Source organism: Echinops telfairi, unplaced genomic scaffold (genome assembly GCF_000313985.2).
Source record: "Echinops telfairi isolate 266 unplaced genomic scaffold, ASM31398v2 ScPeMD7_3533;HRSCAF=4204_0, whole genome shotgun sequence".
NCBI lineage: Eukaryota > Metazoa > Chordata > Mammalia > Afrosoricida > Tenrecidae > Echinops > Echinops telfairi.
In genome coordinates, this window is record NW_022107431.1 from 88,334,628 (window position 1) to 88,353,710 (window position 19,083).

The 19,083-nt window shown below is 36.7% G+C and overlaps 1 protein-coding gene across 3 annotated transcripts in view; it reads right to left on the bottom strand.

Annotated features, from left to right (window-relative positions):
* ORC3 (origin recognition complex subunit 3) overlaps positions 1-19,083 on the bottom strand; it is a 91,311-nt gene that overhangs the window by 59,151 nt on the left and 13,077 nt on the right. For 2 of the 3 annotated variants that reach the window (XM_045294334.1, XM_045294333.1), the window contains exons 2-4: positions 13,775-13,829; positions 3,540-3,637; positions 1,930-2,074 (exon numbers count right to left, since the gene is read on the bottom strand). In XM_045294334.1, coding sequence (XP_045150269.1) covers positions 1,930-2,074; positions 3,540-3,637; positions 13,775-13,829 — 298 coding nt within the window. Of the gene's footprint in view, positions 1-1,929; positions 2,075-3,539; positions 3,638-10,274; positions 10,293-13,774; positions 13,830-19,083 lie in introns of those variants that run through there. The other variant, XM_045294335.1, reaches the window with a different exon arrangement.

Below are 19,083 nucleotides of genomic sequence, written 5' to 3' on the forward strand. Positions count from 1 at the left end.
TAGACATATATATATATCTTTCTTCTTGAAATGAAATGATGTGCAACTGTGCTTAAAATTTCTTTGAGTGCAGATTTTTTTTTCAATAGTAGCAAAAGTATCTTCCTAGGATGTATTACGGTCTTTGACTGAAATGCAGCTCTGAATGAATTTGAGTTCATTCAGTAAAACACCGGCTTCTTTAGTTTTTCTCTAGCTGACTCTATATACTATTTAACACTGTTTCTTAAAACAATCAGCTTGTACAACACAAACAATAAATGTCTTCAACTGGAAAGATGTTCTTAGATCTCTTACTCCTTTTACAGTAGGCAGGACAGGAATTAAAGTTTTCTTCAGAACACACTACCTGCCACTCTGATAGCAATCAGAGCACCCATAACCACGTATCAGACCACCCCTCTCACGTGTGTCCTATCTATGTACATATTTATTGTAGTTTGGTAGTCGAAAAAGGAGCCCAGGTGGTGTTATCAAGCAAGCATTGGCTGCTAACAGCAAGGCTGGCAGTTCAAACCTACCAGTCACTGTCTCGTGGCAATATTACAGAGTTAGAGTCTAGAAAATCTCATTTAGGGTCTCAGTGAGTCAAAATCGACCTGATGACAGTGGGTTTTGGTTTGGATGGTAGAGAAACAAAGCACACAAAGTAAAAGTGGGTCATCTTTTCGAGTATCTTTTTCTCATCTGGAAATGGATCAGTCTTTGATAAAGGAGGTGGCAAGCTGCAGTAAAGTTAGACTAACGCTAGCATAAAAATCATCTCTTTGAGTTTTGTGCTCAAAGCCTGGCCCTGAGACAAGCAATATGGGTGCTAACTAAAAAAATAATGTTAGAAAAGCAGAATTCCTGTCACCATCACAGACCTATTAATGAAAACTTGCATTTTAACAAGAGCCGCGGTATTTGCAGGTGCATTAAAGTTTGAGAAGCAATGCGCTAAGTTCAGGAATAATATTTATATAATGAACATTATAAGACAGAAGTTTCTGATCTCAGAGTCCACTAATATAATTAACTTAGAATTAAATACATAACAAATTGAAAGCAAAGTGGAGAGTATGATTGGAATCCATATAAATTCAACATTATTTTTAAAATAAGGAAAATTTGCTAATATTAAAGAAAATAAAGTTGATTAGCTTGTAATCCAAATACATTGTAAGATAGAATATGAATCATAGTTATTTAAGTGCCCAAGAAGTTTATAACCTGCAATCTCAAAGCAATTTATACCTAATTTTCCAAATATTTCAAGGCAGTTAATGTTAATATAATAAAATGATCCTGACATTAAAAAACAAGTACCTAACCAAACCAAATCCAGTGTCTTCGAGTCAATTCTGACTCACAGCAACTGTATAGGACAAAGTAGAATTGCTCTGTGGGTTTCTGAGAATAAAACCTCATGGGAGTAGAAAAGTCTCATTTTTCTCCCACAGAGTGGCTAGTGGTTTTGAACGACTGACCTTTCCATTGGCAGCCCAATGCGTAACCACTACACCACCAGGGCTCTTAAAAACAAGTACAGGAGAATAAATTTAAAGTCATGGAGTAATTCTATAGAAGATACACCCAAAAGATGTATGAAAATCCATTGTACTAAAAGACCGGTAGTTTTTTATTACCAAAGCCAAATCTCATACATTTAGAAACATATTTCCCTAACATTTTTTCTGAAAATTAACCCAAAAGTGAGGACAGCACTTACTAATCCTATATCAATTCCTTTTCATTTAGATAGTGTGAGCAGTACAAAGAACTTTCAATGGTTTCGAAGATATCGAGATCACACTATAATTGGTTAAATTCTGTAAATCAGAGTAAGTAACTCCTCACTGTTCTCAACAACAACCCACAATATTAAAAAGCAAAATATACACATGCATGGGTGCACACACAGACACTCTCTATCATATACATGCATACCTAGAACAAGAGCAGCAACTGGAATTTCTCTGAGTTTTATTTGACAGCTCCAGTCTCTTGAATTCTTCTGAAATCCAGAATGAGACTTTTGCAGAAATTCAGTTAGATTATCAAACAGGTTTTTATTTAATTCCTCTTGTAATTGCTGCAAAGAAAACAGCAAACTCTGTGAATAAGTAGTAAGCAGTATTGTAATGCATCTTCTCTGCTGTTGCAAACAAAACTGTCACAGATTTAATCCCCAGGGTCACAGGCACAATGAATATTTTAAATGGATGAAATAAAAATGCTTTCCTTAGAGCTTCCGTGATTAGTGCTTAGATCTCCAGTGATAATTCTCTTATTAAGAAACCTGTCTCAGTTACTCATTTATTTATGCAGTAAACATTTACAAACTGCCCTAAAGTGAAAGAAAGTTTCTACTCCAAAAATTAGGGAAATTGGGCAAGAACACTTACAATTAAAATATGGTACACAGAGTGCTATGATAATATAGAAACAAGGAAAAAGGCTATCTAATGTATGTTGAGAAGGTGATACATTTGATCACATCGTAAAGGGACAGTGAAGTCTTAGCAGGTTATAATAAACAAGGAAATGTAAAATTCTGCGACCTGAAAGGCTAGAAGTGTGGTCCACCCAGAGGTGCCCCAGAAGAAAGGCAAGGCAATCTTGTGAAAAGTCAGCCACTGAAAACCCTATGGTGCACAGTTCTATTCTATTTTTTCCTCCCACGTGTAAGGCTGCCATAAATCAGATGTGATTCAATGACAACTGGTTTGGATCAAGAAAAACCACAAGATGGCAAAGGGCTGTTTTGGGAGCACTGTGGAGAGCTTACTGGGGAAAACCAGAGGTTACACCGGCGAGGAGCTGGAAAATCTGTGAGCTGGCACAGAGCTGCATCTGCTTGAAAGGGGCACTTCCATCACTTGGTACCATAAGGATCATGAAAATCTAGATGAAGAATCAAAGAGGGGCTAAAGTGAAACTACAAATTCAAATGATCTATGACCTTGAAGGATCACAAGGAATATATGAATGAGGAATAAAGCTAAATAAACAGAGGTCCCCATCATTTTCCTGAAAATTAACTACAAAGAACAAAGCAAGAAAGAGTAAAGGGAAGTAGCAGTAAACTGGAAAGTATATACACACCCCTGCCAAAAGTACTGAAAAAGAAAAGAAAATATAAACAATGTGTTGGCCCAATAATGGAAGTTGCCAGTATACTGGCCCTGAGGCTAACAACTTGCTGGAGTGAGAAATGTTTGAGTAGGAACATAAAGAATATAAAGCCAAGGAGTTTAGACATAACTAGATTTCTTGTTTAACTTAATAGATTAGTAAAGTATGCCACCATTTAAAAGTGGTGAGAATATGTAAACATCTCCTTGGCTTAGCAATTATCATTATAAACATCTCTCCAAGTACTTAAAGCTATGTTTAATATTTGGGACATGAAGTGGCTTTTATTTGTTTTTGTTTAGGATATACAAATAATATATATTTGTTATCATCAATTATTCTTGTAAATTGGGGGAAAGGAAGATGAGAAGCACCAGCAATGATATTTATGGTATTAATGTTATTAAAAAAAGAATTGTCACCTCAGTTTCAGACTTCATCTGTTGCCATATCAACTGATAAGTTTCAAATCTGAGCTTACTGTCTTCAGACACACTTTTCCCTTTATTAAAATAGTCCTCTAAAAACAAAGAAAGAAATAATCAATTTTAAATTTTTATTTTAATAAGGAAAAAGTTAGAAAATCTCTGGACAAAGTAATATAATAAATGATAGTTAAATGTTTATATACATAAAAGATATGATAAATAGATAATATCTGTACCAGTTAAAAAAATATTGACTGTGAACTGGGTGAAACTTTACCGAACAGATCATCAACTGTATATCCAATAATTTATACAATTTTGTTTCATTGAAAATCCCTCAATGTGCCAACATTTACCCCACTTCTTCCCATTTTCCTGTTTCCCTACCTCCTTCTTTTCTAATCCTTTGATATTTACTTCTGGGTAACTGCTGTCCTCTTGATCTTAAATGGCTGGTTATTCTACCAGAGGGCTGGATTCCGTTTCAGATGTGAACAGTGGCGAAGGCCAGAGCCTGGGGGTTCCACCAGCTTCTCTCCAACCACTAAGGCTGGTTGGTCTCTTTTTGGATTTTGAGTTCTTTGATTTTTTTTTTTTTTTTCCCACTAGTCAGGACCTTCTAGCTTGACCCTTTTCATGGCAGTTGGTAGTGGTACCCAAGCACCATCTATTTGAAGCTAACATCAGTATCATTTTATCTATTACATATATATATATATATATACTATCTATACTTATTAATATCCTTATTACTATCTTATACTATCATTTATTATCTTATATTTTTACTATATTAATTGTATCTTTGAGATTTAACAAAAATTCCCTTTTAATTGATTTCTATCATTTATTTTTTTTTAAACTTCTAGGAGGTTTTATTTAATGTTTTTGGTTTCAGGCATATTTGTTCTTATTCTATGACCTAGTATACTTTAATTCTTATCATTTGCTTTTGACTGTATTAAGGATGACCACTATTGTTATCATGTTTGACTCATACAGTTTAGCCCAGCCTTCTCTATATTTTTCAGTGTTTTCCAAATAGTTGACCATTTGTCCAAAAATTACTTAGTGCAATGGTTTTTAAACTTCCAAATAATGACCCAATACATCTAGAAATAAACCAAAAATCATCACAGAAAAATGCCCACCCATATCATATATAAGCAAATTATTATAAAGCTACCTTAACTTACTAAATTGATTTCATGAGTTATATGTAGGTTATAATCTGCAGTTAGAAAATACAGGTTATAAAATACTGACATATTTTAGTCAGTATAGACATGAATAAGCTACCCTTTCTATTGATTACAGATGCTCTGAAATACTCATACAAACCAGGAACTATTTTTGAACATTTTCTTTTGCCCTCCTTAATTCAATTCCACTCTTTTATCAGCCCTTAACTGGTTTAAATCAATGTAGCTTTGAGTGCACTTCAATAATGAAAAAATTCAGGTCTTCCCCATCACCACCAAATATTATTTTTATTTTTCAAAGACTTTTAAGGGTATTTCTTCAAATTAATGTTACAGTTGAACTGATATTCCTAGATAAAATTAGAATTATACAGGAATTTGGGCAGACATGACAGCTTTAAGAATCTTAAGAAATTCCCCTCCAGAAACACTATGTATCCTCCTTCTTTTAATAAGTACATTTGTTCCTCATAACATTCTACTTTCCTTTAATATTTCTTCCTCTTTACTGCTAATGACACTGCATTAGCTGGAATTTTCACGGTATTATATGATTGTGGAAATGCACATTCTGTTCCCGACTTTACTGTACGGCTGCTATTATTCTATCAAGTTTTAATGTTAACTGACAGTTTAACATGAAAATTCTGTTTCTTTTTAAGGATCTGTCTATCTAATTTTAGTTGATACAGAGTTCTGTTTTGCTTTTTTCACAATTAACTTTTAGCAAAACCTTTAAAATAATGCAATCATATAGTAGAATTAATGGTAAAGTGGAAGACAAGGTATATAATAAGACAATGAAAACATAAAATAGAGCAAGTAATTTAATAGTACTTAGCTACAAAGCAGAATAACAGGGCAGTCCCACATAGAACAAAACCAGTTATTTTGTATTATAAATTAATAAACTTAAGAGTAAAAAGTGAAAGTGATAACATTTTTATGTGAACAATGTATCCAAATACACAAGGAGAAAAACTGCTAGAAATCAGAAAACAATTGCAGTAGGCTACTTTAACATTCTCAGGCAGAGCTGTTGGTAGGTGTGAACTGCCAGCCTTTGGGGATAGAAAGCAAGTGCTTAACCACTGTGCCACCAGAGATCCTTATTTATAGTTCATGTAGATAAAAAATAATAAGAACTGAAAAACATGAGCTCTCACTGTTGTCAGGTGCCTTCCTGCTCTGCTCCTACTCATAGTGCTTCCCTTTCCTTGACCTGTGACCACCACCTAGCATGTCAGTGCAACTACCTCCTCCTCCACTGCTCCCTCGCTCCTGCCAAGTAGTGTTCTAGAATATGCAGTTACCTTCACCATTACCTTGTCAGTTATACTGTGGTGACTATGTGTTGCTATGCTATGATGCTGGAAACTATTCCACGAGTATTTCAAATACCAGTAGGGTCACCTATGGTGCTCAGATTTCAGTACAGCTTCCAGACCCCGAAAGACTACACTTGGATGATGGACCAGGTGGGATCTGGCAATCTGCTTCTAAAATAACTGGCCAATGAAAACCTTATGAATAGCAGTGAAACTCTGTCAGACATAGTGTTGGAAGATGAGTACCTAACGTTAAAAGACACTCAACATTCAACTGGGAAAGAAGTGCCCCTCAAACTACAGGTAACGTTAATGATGTGAATGGAGTCAAGCTTTCAGAACCTTTATTTACTGGCATGACTCAAAATGAGAAGAAACAAACATCTATACACAAGCAGAAGGTAAAATGTATAAAATTATAAAATTAGGAAAATTGGAATTTGTCAAAAATGAAGTCTAATCTCGACCAGAAAACACTCCTAAAGGCCAACAAACAGTCCTTGAATTAACTACAAGCTTTTCTTTTTTCTTGTAGTTGTGTTGCGGGTTTTTCTGTTTGTTCTGTTTTTTGTCATTGGTTGTTTTTGTTGTTGGCTTTGTTTTCTTTTGTTGCTTGGTTTTGCTCTGTCTTGTTTTTGTGCATGTTATTATCTCCGCAAGTCTGTCTAAATAAGATAGGCTGGATGAACAATCTGGAGGAGAAAATAATGGGACCGACAGTTCCAGGGGGACATGAGAGAGGGAGAGGTGGGGGGAAAGAAAGTGCTGTTAACAAATCCAGGGAAAAGGGAACAACAAGTGATCCAAATCAGTAGTGAGGAGGGTATAGGAGGCCTGGTAGGGCATCAAGGGTAAAGTAACCGGGAGGAATTACTGAAATCTAAATGAAGGGTAAGCATGATAGTGAGACAAGAGGAAAGTAAAAGGAAATAAAGGAAAGAGCTAGGAGGCAAAGGGCATTTATAGACGTCTAAATAAAAGCATGTACATATGTAAATATATATATGAGAATGGGGAAATAGAGCTATGTGCATATATTTATAGGTTTGGTATTTATAGGTTTAGTATTAAAGTAGCAGATGGACATTGGGCCTCCACTCAAGTACTCCCTCAATGCAAGAATACCTTGTTCTATTAAACTGGCATTCTGTGATGCTCACCTTCCCAACATGATTGCTGAAGACAAAGCGGGTATATGAGCAAATGAGGTGAAGAATGCTGAATGGGGCCCAGCTATCAAAAGACATAGTGTCTGGGGTATTAAAGGCTTGAAGGTAAACAAGCAGCCATCTACCTCGGAAGCAACAAAGCCCACATGGAAGAAGCACACCAGCCTGTGTGATTACAAGATGCCAAAAGGATCAGTTATCAGGCATCAAAGAACAAAAAATCATATCATTGTGCGCTCACCTTCCCGATATGATCGCTGAGGACAAATAGGTGCATAAGCAAATGTGGTGAAGAAAGCTGAAGGAGCCCGGCTATCAAAAGATATAGCGTTAGGGTCTTAAAGACTTAAAGGTAAACAAGCGGCCATCTAGCTCAGAAGCAACAAAGCGCATATGGAAGAAGCACACCAGCCTGTGCGATCACGAAGTGTGGACGGGATCAGGTATCAGGCATCAAAGAACAAAAAATCATATCATTGTGAATGAGGGGGAGAGGGGATCGAAAGCCCATCTGTAGGCCACTGGACATCCCCTTACAGAAGGGTAGCAGGGAGGAGATGAGCCAGTCAGGGTGTGATGTAGCAACGATGAAAAATACAACTTTCCTCTAGTTCCTAAATGCTTCCCCCCCACTATCATGATCCCAATTCTACCTTACAAATCTGGTTAGACCAGAGGATGTACACTGGTACAGATAGGAACTGGAAACACAGGGAATCCAGGTCGTATGATAACTTCAGGACCAGTGGTGAGAGTGGTGATACTGGGAGGGTGGAGGGAGGGTGGGGCAGAAAGGGGGAACCGATTACATGGATCTACATATAACCTCCTCCCTGGGGGACAGACAACAGAAAAGTGGGTGAAGGGAGATGTGAGACAGTGTAAGATATGACAAAATAATAATTTATAAATTATTGTGGGTTCATTAGTGAGGGGGGAGTGGGGAGGGAAGGGGGAAAATGAGGAGCTGATACCAGGGGCTATGTGGAGAGCAAATGTTTTGAGAATGATGAGGGTAATGAATGTACAAATGTGCTTTATACAATTGATGTATGTATGGATTGTGATGAGTTGTATGAGCCCCCAATAAAATGATTAAAAGAGAGAAAAGAAAAAAAATGAAGTCTAATATATACAAATATGCTTGATACGATTAATGTATGGATTGCTATAAGAGCTGTAAGAGCCCCAAATAAAATTATCTTTAAAATAAATAAATAAAAGTCGAGGAAGGAAAAAAAAAGTCTAATGCTTGAAAACTGATATCCTATGCATGAGAAAATTCAAATTAACTAGTACTGGCCATTCTGAATCAGAGAAAAGCATGATGTACTATACCAGGAAAGACAAAATGCAGACGTATGAAACTTATATGCATAGTCAAAAAGAACAATTTAAGATCTCTCCTTTCATGCAAAGCTGCTGAAAACAGGGTTATATCCGTATCCAAAGGAAGAACAGTTAATCATTATTATTCAAATGTACACACTCGCCATTAATGCCAAAGACTAGGAAACTGAAGGTTTTTAAGAAATTTCTGCAACTTGAAATAAGTCTAACATGTAATCAGGATGCATTGATAATTACTGGGTGATTGCAATTCAAAAGTTGGAAACAAAAACGGTTCGGTAGTTGGAAAATATGGTCTTGCTAAAATTTTGAAAGACCAATGAACTGTTTACTGGAAATAAACAGTGAATATAAATGTGGGCCTTACCAGATGGAATACATAAGAATCAAATAAACTAAAAACAAGAATCAAATAAACTACATTTGTGCAGAGAAAATGGAGAAGCTCAATATAATCAGAATTAACCCAGGGATCAACTGGGAACAAACCATCAATTGCTCATATACAAGATCAAGTTGAAACTAAAGAAAATAAAAACAAGCTCATGAGAGCCAAAGTACAATCCTGAGAACAACCCACATGAAGTTAGACATCATTTCAGAAATAGGTTTGACACAGTGAACACTAATGAAGAAAGACCCGATTAGTTCTGGAATGACATCAAGCATACATGCATGCATGAATAAAGAAAAAGGTAATTAAAGGGGAAAAAAGAAAGAAAAGGATCAAAACAGACATCAGAAAAAAGATACTGAAATTTGCTTGGAAGTGTGAAACAGCTAAAGTGAAAGGAATAAATGATGAAGTAAAAGAGCTCAAAAGGTTTCAAAGGGCAGTGCTAGAAGACAAAGCATTCCAATGAAATGAGCAAAGACCAACCAAAACACTCCTTGCCATCCACTGGTCAATTCTGACTCACAACGGCTATAACGGGCAGGGCAGAACTGTCCTCGTGGGTTTCCGAGACAGTAACTCTTTCTTGGAGTAGAAAGCCTCATCTTTCTCCTAAAGAGCAGGTGGTGGTTTCAAACTGTTGACACTGCATATTATCCACTATGACACAAAGGCAGGAGCAGAAATCCAGAAGTTGACCCACTCAACATTTCTCAAGATGAAAGAAATGAAGAAAAAGTTCAAGCCTTGAGCTGTAATACTGATGGATTTTACAGGCAAAATATTGAATGACACAGAAAACATCAAAATGAGGTAGAATACATAGAGTTACTGTACCCAAAGTAATTTGTCAACATTCAACCATTTCAGGAGAAAGCACATAATCAAGAAATACTGGTCATGAAGAAGGCCAAGGTAAACTGAAAGCATTTGGAAGGCTTCAAGAAGTGATAAGATACCAATCAAAATGCTTCAACAAACCAACACAGTGCTAGAAGCACTTACTAGTCCATGAAAAGAAATTTGAAGGCCTCCCCAGCCTACTGGAAGACATCCAGATTTCTGCCTAGTCCCAACAAAAGGTGAGCCAACAGAATGCAGAAATGATCTAACAGTATCATTAATACAACAGAAGCAAAATTTTGCTGAAGATAATTAAAAAATCATTGTAATAGTGCATAGACAGGGAAGTGCCAAAAACTCAAACTGATTCAGAAAGCACAGGGGATATCACAGCTGACACATGGATCTTGGCTGACAGCAGAGAATACCAGAAGGATACTTACTTTTGTTATTGACTAGGCAAAGGAATTCGATTGTGGAGCATAGCAAATCCCAGATAACACTGTGAAGAATAGGAATTCAGAACATTTCACTGTGTCCGTGCAGAACCTGTACAGAGACCAAGTGGCAGCTGTTCATATAGAACGAGAGGATGCTGTGTGGTCTAAATCAGGAAAGGTGTGCTTCAGGATTATAGCCTTCCACCACACTTACACACGCTGTATGCTGAGCAAATAACCTGAGAAGCTTGACTCTATGAAAAGAATGTGGCATCAGAATAGGAGTATGCAGGTGATCTAAACCTGTTCTCAGAAAGTCCTGCCCACGTGAAGCACGCACTCTGATGAAGATCAAAGACCACAGCCTTCCACATGGATTACACCTCGACATAGATCAAAAATCCTCATAAAAAGCCTGATCTTGTTTATTAGGCCAATAAGCAATACAATGAATAAAAAGAGAAAAGGGCTAAAATTAGAAAGGATTTCATTTTACTTAGATCTACAATCAACACCCAGGGAAATAACAGTCGACAAAGCAAACAATGTATTACATTAGGTAAATGTGCTGCAGAAGACTTCCTTAAAGCACCGAAGAACAAGAACGTCACTTTGAGGCTACAGTGCACCTGATCTGAGGCATTGTTTCCTTTGTCTCCTATGTATTCAAGAACTGGACAATGAACAAAGAAGGCTGAAGAATAACTGAGCCTTTGAATTAGTGTCGGCAAAGAATATTGAATATATCATGAATTATCAGAAAGTACAAATCTATCTTGGAAGAAGTACAACTGAATATTCCTTAAAAGTGAGTATATCAAGAGTTGGTTTGTACTTTAGATATGTCATCAGGAGGGGCTGATTCCCTACGTTAGTAAACCCCCTGCTTGATAAAGTAGAGGATCAGTGAAAGAAAAAGATCCTCACTGAGATGTATTGACACAGTGGCTGAAATAGTGGCATCAAGGAAAGCCATGATTGTGAGCAAGGTGCATTGTTTAATTATATTGTACTTGGGGTTGCTCTGAGTAGGAACCAACTTGACAGTATTTAATAATTGCTGCAGTAGCAGTCACTATAAATAACAAAGAGTTAGGGTTGCTAGTCTTTTCTTAGGTATATACCCAAGAGTCTTCAAGCCAGGGGACAGATGGTTGCAAAATGCAGAGCTACTTCCTACTTCTCAGGCAATCTGTTTCAACAATTAAAGCCAGCGAAGGCAAGTGCTAAAATCTGGATTATTTTATTCATTCCTGTTCTGTCTTTTTTTTTTTCCTGTTCTGTCTTATAATCAGGTCAATTCCTTTAAGATTCTTATATTGTAACATTACCTATTGGTTTTAGAACAACATAATTTAGAAAAAAATGTAAAGTTAAGTTTAAATTAGGTCTATAAGAGCTTTAAACAGATCCTACTAATTAAAAATAATCCTTAGCAAAACCTCATAAAGCAATAGCCAGTGAAAGTAAGATTACAGACCATGCATGGGCCCTGGAATCAGACAGCTTGGGTTCAAATCCGGGTTCTACCACTGACTAGCACTAAACCAGTAGAAAAGTTCTTTAAATACCTAAATGTATTTTCATGGAATAAATAGAATATACCTAATCATTTTTTGAGGGAATTAAAAAAATAACACACATAAAATGCTCAGAAAGATGTCTGTCGTGTGGCAAACTCTCAGTAAATATAAGTAGCTTTATCAATTACAATTGCATTGCTAGTGATATGTCCCTGTATGCTGTGTGGCCTTCATGGATAGTGGAGTGTCTTGATTTTTATCTGCAATGAACTATTTCTAGTAAGTTTAGTAATTTCCAACATTAAAGAAATTTGCTCATATGTCAATCACTTAAAAATTTAGTAATTCATAATGTGGATTACCTTTCACTGTTTTAAAAAAGCATAATTGTTACCCTTCACTGGGGGAGTCCAGAGGAGGAAGGGCAAGGAAAAGAAAGCTTCTGGGTGCAGAGTATAATGGTGTAAACCATTGGATACATTATTCAGCACATTGGTTTTTCCCTGTTAATCAGAAACTCAGTTATTACTTCATGTCACATTTCCTTTCCTTCACCCAAAATGGATCACAAGTCCTTATCTAGCTAGTCTCAGACTGAAGAATTAACACTTGATGTGTAATTATTTAATTATTAATGTGTACTATGACAATCTAGGCAAATCTATATATTTGTTATTATTAATTTCCCTAGGCAAAAATAAGTTTTTTTCTTAAGTCAAAGTTAATACAAGGCTATGTTTAATTCTTCATCATAATTTTTATATTAATTTCCATAGTGCTGAACAGACTACAGACCCAATCAGTCAGTCCATGAGGAGCTTTTAAGAACACCATTGTATAGGCCCAAGTTCTCGATGTTATTATTCAGTTGGCCTGAGTTGGGATCTAGGCACTACTGTATCTTTTTAAACTCCTCAAGTTGAAATCAGAATGTCAATGGATTGTCATGCAGACTTTACCAGCGGGAACAATTAGGTGAAAGATACAGGGTGGCTCTCTATATTATTTCTTATAATTGCATGAGAATCTATCATTATTTGAAAATTAAGTTATAAAAAAGTTCCCTAAGTGATCCTAATGTACATTTGGGATCGCAAACACTGATCTGTTTGAAGAAGTGAAATCTGTTCTTTTAATAACAATTTTATTGAGGTATAATTCATAGATAATTAAACACCAATTTTAACAGCTCAGTATGTCCTGACAAAGTACACATTCATGCAATCAACACCTCAATGAAGAACCACCTTATTACTTCAAAATGTTCCCTCAAGTTCCACAGGGCTTCAAAGTTTAGTCATGACTGATAAAGCAAAACTGGAACTGACCAGAATTTGTAAAACTGGATATATCAGAACAATGAATTAAATTGTTCAACGCTTTGCTAGGAATTTAATTGCCCCACTGGAAAATAAGGGTGGTATGTGCAACCAAATCTCTGCAATAGCAGAATCAGAACCAACAGCGTTCTGCTCAAAGATGAGGCCAAGCACGCCTTTGTGAATGGTTTGTCTCTCTCCACACGCTATTAGCGATAACCCAATCTCCCATTCCATAGCTTCGACCCACAATGTTTCTTGCTTTACTTATTGTTCAACTGCATTCAAAATTTGGATCTCTCCCAATTTTGTTGGGTTGACTGTTAAGTGAACTAATTTGCTTTTCAATCTATTTCCCCTAACTTACCCCACGTAATTACTTATCTGCTTTTTAGAAAAGTCTTTTTAAAAGAAGTACAGTAACATCCTTTGTTTGAAGAAAAATTCACTTTCCAACTTGCCTTCTAAATGTGTATTTGTCGATTAGAATAGAATCCTGGGCTCTACACTTTAATCTAGGCCTCAGAACATCACTGCTACTTCAAACATGGTAAACCAATCTTAAACAAGATAATCAGGAAATTCAATTTAGAATTAGTTCTTAATGTTTAGGAAGATTTAGGAGAGGAAAGCTAACAAATGTAATATCGTGACTTCTTACCTATTGGCACAGAGATCTTTCTCCGCTTAAAATTTGGCTTAAACACAAAGCAGCCCTTTAAAAAAGAAAGAAAAGCATATCAAGTATAAGTAGCCAAGGATCAAACAAATCTGTTTAACCAAATCTTAATGATAAATAGATTAATATTCTTAAAAATGCATCTCTTCAATCTGTATTATAGGAGAATTCTTAAGATCCAAGAGACTGTCCATTTATTTCTTCCTTTTTGGTTTTGTACTTTGGGTCCTCGTCTAAAAAGCAGATGATAAAAACTGCTGGTAAAATATAAAGTCAGGAAGATTTATTTTCATAAAGCTTAAGAAGAGAAAATGCATTAAGACTACACATTAAAAAAAGATCATGTAAAAAATAGTAATGTTCTCCCCTATTCCAAAAGAATTTTTAAATGACAGATATCTAAAACTTTGACAGGAAAGAAATAATTTTGGTTATTACTTTACCTTACATGCATTTAAGGAGCCCTGATGATGTCGTGGTTATACAATGGGCTGCTAACCACAAGGTCAGCACTACGAAACCACCAGCTACTCCTTTGGGAGAAGATGGGGCTTTCTACTCCCATGAAGAGCTACAGTCTCTAAGAGCTGGAAACACAGGGAATCCAGTGCAGATAAACCCCTCAGGACCAAGAATGAGTAGCGATACCAGGAGGGGAAAGGGAAGGCGGGGAGAGAAAAAGGAGATCCGATCACAATAATCTACATGTAACCCCCTCCCAGGGCGACAGACAACAGAAAAGTGGGCGAAGGGAGATATTGGACAGTATAAGACATGGGAAAAAAATTTATAAACTGTCAAGGGTTCACGAGGGAGAGGGAAGGAAATGAGCTGATACCAAGTAGAAAGAAAATGTTTTGAGAATGATGACGGCAACATATGTACAAATGTGCTCAACACAATGGACGTATGTATGGATTGTGGTAAGAGCTGTACAAGACCCCAATAAAATAATTTTTTTTTAAAGTGAAGGGGAAATACCTGTATATTAAGCCTCTGGTGAATCCTCTGGCCATAGACCAGGGATGTGAATAGCTTTCCTAGCACGCAAGGTGCATCAGAAAGTGAATTATTATAGATGCGGTTAGGTTAAAATTTAACTTCTTATTATCATTTGATCTCCCTCTTGATCCATTTAAAATTTGTTCCTAGTTTTTAATATTTTCAGCTTTCTTTTCAATGGAGTCCTTTATCTATTTTACTTTGTTATTGCTCGTTTTTCTGTTGTTCACTTTGTATGTGTTTCTGTATATGAAATCCAGGATAGGTAAATCTGGAAACAGTAACTGGATTAATGTTTTCTTGAGTATGGTAGGGGAGGTTGGGGGAAATGGAGAGTTAATAATAATGAATACAATAAAGAAGAAAATGTTCTACAATTGACTGGTATGACTCTATACCTATTCTTGATATGATTGAACTATCAAATGATATTATGTGCTTTATGTGCCAACACAACTATTAAACAAAAACAAACGAAAAAGAGTTACAGTCTCAGAAACTCACAGGGGTAGTTCTCCCTTGCCCCATAGGGTCACTATGGGTCACAGTGAAGGCTGTTTTTGTTTGTTTGTCTTTTTAACAGGATTATAAAAGAAATCCTGCAATGGAAATAGGTAGTACGTCTTGTTAGGAGCCATGGAGCTGGTTTCAACTCTCACAGCAAACATACGCACAACAGACAAAACACTGGCTAGTCCTGCACCAACCTCACAATTATGTTTGAGCTCCCAGTTCATGCCACCATGTCAATCCAGCTCACTGAGGGTCTTCCTCACATTTGCTGATCCTCGACTTTACCACGCCTGACTGTCTCCAAGGCCCGAGCTCCTCTGACAGCATGTGCGAAGTCAGAGCCAGCAGCACTCCAGGGGAAAAAGAGGAGCTGATACCAAGGGCTCAAGCAGAAACGTTTTGGAAATGATGATGGCAACATATGTACAAATATGCTTGATACAATTGATGTATGGAATGTTATAAGAGCTGTAAGAGCCCCCAATAAAAAGATTTTAAAAAAGCATTCCAGCTGTACTTTTTCCAAAATATATGTTTATTCTTCAATAGACAAGGCATTCTGCTTCTGTAAAGGTTTATAGCCCTTTAAAAAGAAACCCAAGGGAGCCACTCAACTCTGTCCTATAGGGTCATGATGAGTCAGAATTGATTTGATGGCAATGGATTTGATTTTCCTTATTAATTAAAACAAGTCAAATATCACTACCCTGCTAAAATTCTTTCAGTGATTTCTAATCTTACACATAGCAGATCAAACCACCCACTGCTATATTTTTAAAAATACTTTACTTACTTCCCAATTAAAAAAAAAAAACTTTATTTACTGCCTCATTGACACCTCTCCATCTACCCTGATCTATGTTGTTTGTCAAACACCAAGCAAGTTCCTATGTTAGCTGCCTGTCTTTGTTGTTCCTTTTGCCCCAACGTTCTTTCCCTACATAGCACTTTGGCTTGCTCCCTAACTTTTCTGTGAAGTTTTCCCTCTCCAGTCTACTTTCTTTCATAGCACTTCATACCATCAAATATTGCATGTTTATTTACTGTTCCCTTCTCTAAGAATGTAAGCTGACCCAAACCCCCCAAAACAAAACAAATGACCACCAAATTCACTGCCATCAAGTCAATGCCGACTCAAAGTGACCCGGTCGCATAGGGTAGAGTTGTTCCCGTGGGTTTCCGAGACTGTTGTTATGGGAATAGAAAGCCCGTCTTTCTCCCAAAGAGCAGCTGGTGGTTTTGAAATGTCAACTTTGTGGTTAACAGCCCAATATATAACCATTATGTCATCAAGGCTCCTTCCACACTAAAGGCTGTAATCCTTGATCTTCATCACCAAGTCCTCCGCACTTTCAAGCAAGCAAGGTAGTGTTCTCTACATATCACAGGTTACTAAGTCTTCCTCCAATCTTGCTATCAAATCGATCTTCATATAATCCAGCTTCTCTGGTGATCTGCTCAGCAGACAGATTTAATAAGTGTAGTGGAGAGATACAATCCTGACTTTCCTTATCTCCTCACTTTCAGCAAGAAAGGTTCTCAATACCTCAGTTTGTCATTAAGCCTTCCTCCAATGACCCCGCTGCCACATTCTTGTTCACACAAGCCAGCTTCTCTGATATGCTCAACATGCAGATTGTGGTGAAGCCTACAGCCCTGACACACACCTTCCCTGATTTTAAACCATGTAGTATTCTCTTGTTCTGTCTGCACAACTGGTTCTTGATCCAAGCACACTTTCCACATGAGCCCAATAAGGTGTTCTGAATGCTCATTCTTAGCAAGGCTATTAAAAGCTTGTTATGGTCCACACAGTCGATTATTTTTGCATAGTCACTAAAATACAAGTAAACATCTTTCTGGTGTTCTCTGCTTTCAGCCTAGATCCATCTGACATCAGCAATGACATCCCTTCTTCTATGTCCCCTTCTGAATCCAGCCTCAACCTCGGGAAGTTTCCTGTCAATGTGCTACAACGATTGTTAGATGATCCTCAGTAAAATTTTACCTCATGTGCTATCAATGAGAAGATCCTATAATTTTAGCTTTCTAGGGTCACCTTTCTTTGGAATGACTAGGAATATGATCTCTTCCAGACATTTGGTCAAGTTGGTCTTCCAAATTCCTTGCCATAGACAAGTGAGTGCTTCCAGTGCTCCATCAACTCGTTGAAACATTTCAATTGGTGTTTCATCAATTCCTGCAGCCTTGTTTTTGACTAATGCTTTCAGTACAGCTTGAACTTCTTTCTTCAGTACCATTGGCTCTTGCTTTATGGTACTTCCTGAAATGGTGAATGCCAACTAGTTCTTTTTGTTACAGTGACTCATTCCTTTTTTTGATGCTTCCTGTATCAGTCAGTATTTTCCCCATAGAATCTTTGAATACTAAAACTCAAGACTTGAATTTGTTTTCTTTAGCTCTCTCAGTTTAAGATACAGAGACAGCCAAACCAAATTCACTGTCCCGGAGTCCATGCAGACTCCCAGCAGAAGTGCATTACAGTTGTTCCCACAGGCCTTTTAGGTAGGGAGACTCCAAAGCGCTTGAATTGGTTCCTTTCTCTATTCATCTGTAATAAAGTAAGGAAATGGAGCTATGCTGGACTGAGACAGAAAGAGTACCCAGAATGGGACCTAACAAATAGCAGTGGCAGTAAAATATAGATAACCACAACGAATTGCTGGTCAAATGATAGTATTTGAGATGAAGGAAAAAATGCTAAGCAAACTAATAATAAAAGATAAGCTAAAGATACATACGAAAATGCTTAGACATGTTAAATAAAAAATCTGGCCATTCTGTGAAATGCTGAGCTGGTCTTTAAAAAATCTTATTTATGTGATTTCTCCCTCATTAACATCCAAAGATAGCCATTTCTACTTTGATGCCACAGACTTTTTACTGCAAAGAAGCTCACATTCTATATATGCACACATAAGCAGAGCTTATGCAACAATGGGATTAGGAAACAGACCACTCCGACCATGGAAGTTTATAACCACAGCAAAACAAAGACAATACCTAATAAAAACACTAGCATGGTTAAATCTCTTTGGATATTTGCATCTAGTTATCACAGTCAATAGTTTATAACCTTAAATCAGAGGACTTGTGCTCTTCTGTGATATATAGTCTTACAAAGCATTTTTCTCATAAGCCATTTTAATTAAAATTAAAAATAGGACCCAGGATATAGATTTTTTTCATTAATCCATTGTTTTAACAATCAGAAATACCTTTGGAAACTATATGCATCCTCAGTTTCAGCAGAGAGCATTACTTTGCAGAAAGCTTAGTGGTTCTTGAGACCAATAAACCAGGCACTACTTGCACTAAAGCAGTGGTTCTTAACTTGTGGGTCGAGACCCCTTTGGCAGTTGAACGACCATTTCACAGGGGTCGCCTACGATCATCGGAAAACACATAAATATTTCACAATATATAATTACATATTGTTTTGTGATTAATCACTAAGCTTAAATTATGTTTAATTATGTTCAATTTGTAACAATGAAAATACATCCTGCATATCAGATATTTACATTATGATTCATAGGAGTAGCATAATTAAAATTATGAAGTAGTAATTTTATGTTTGGGGGGTCAGCACAACACGAGGAACTGTGTTAAAGGGTCACGGCATTACGAAGGTTAAGAACCACTGCACTAAAGGAAGGTACTTTAGTAGATTTTCATTCTATTTTTTAAAAGGTCTATATTTATTTATTTTAATCATTTTATTAGGGGCTCATACAACTCTTATCACAATCCAT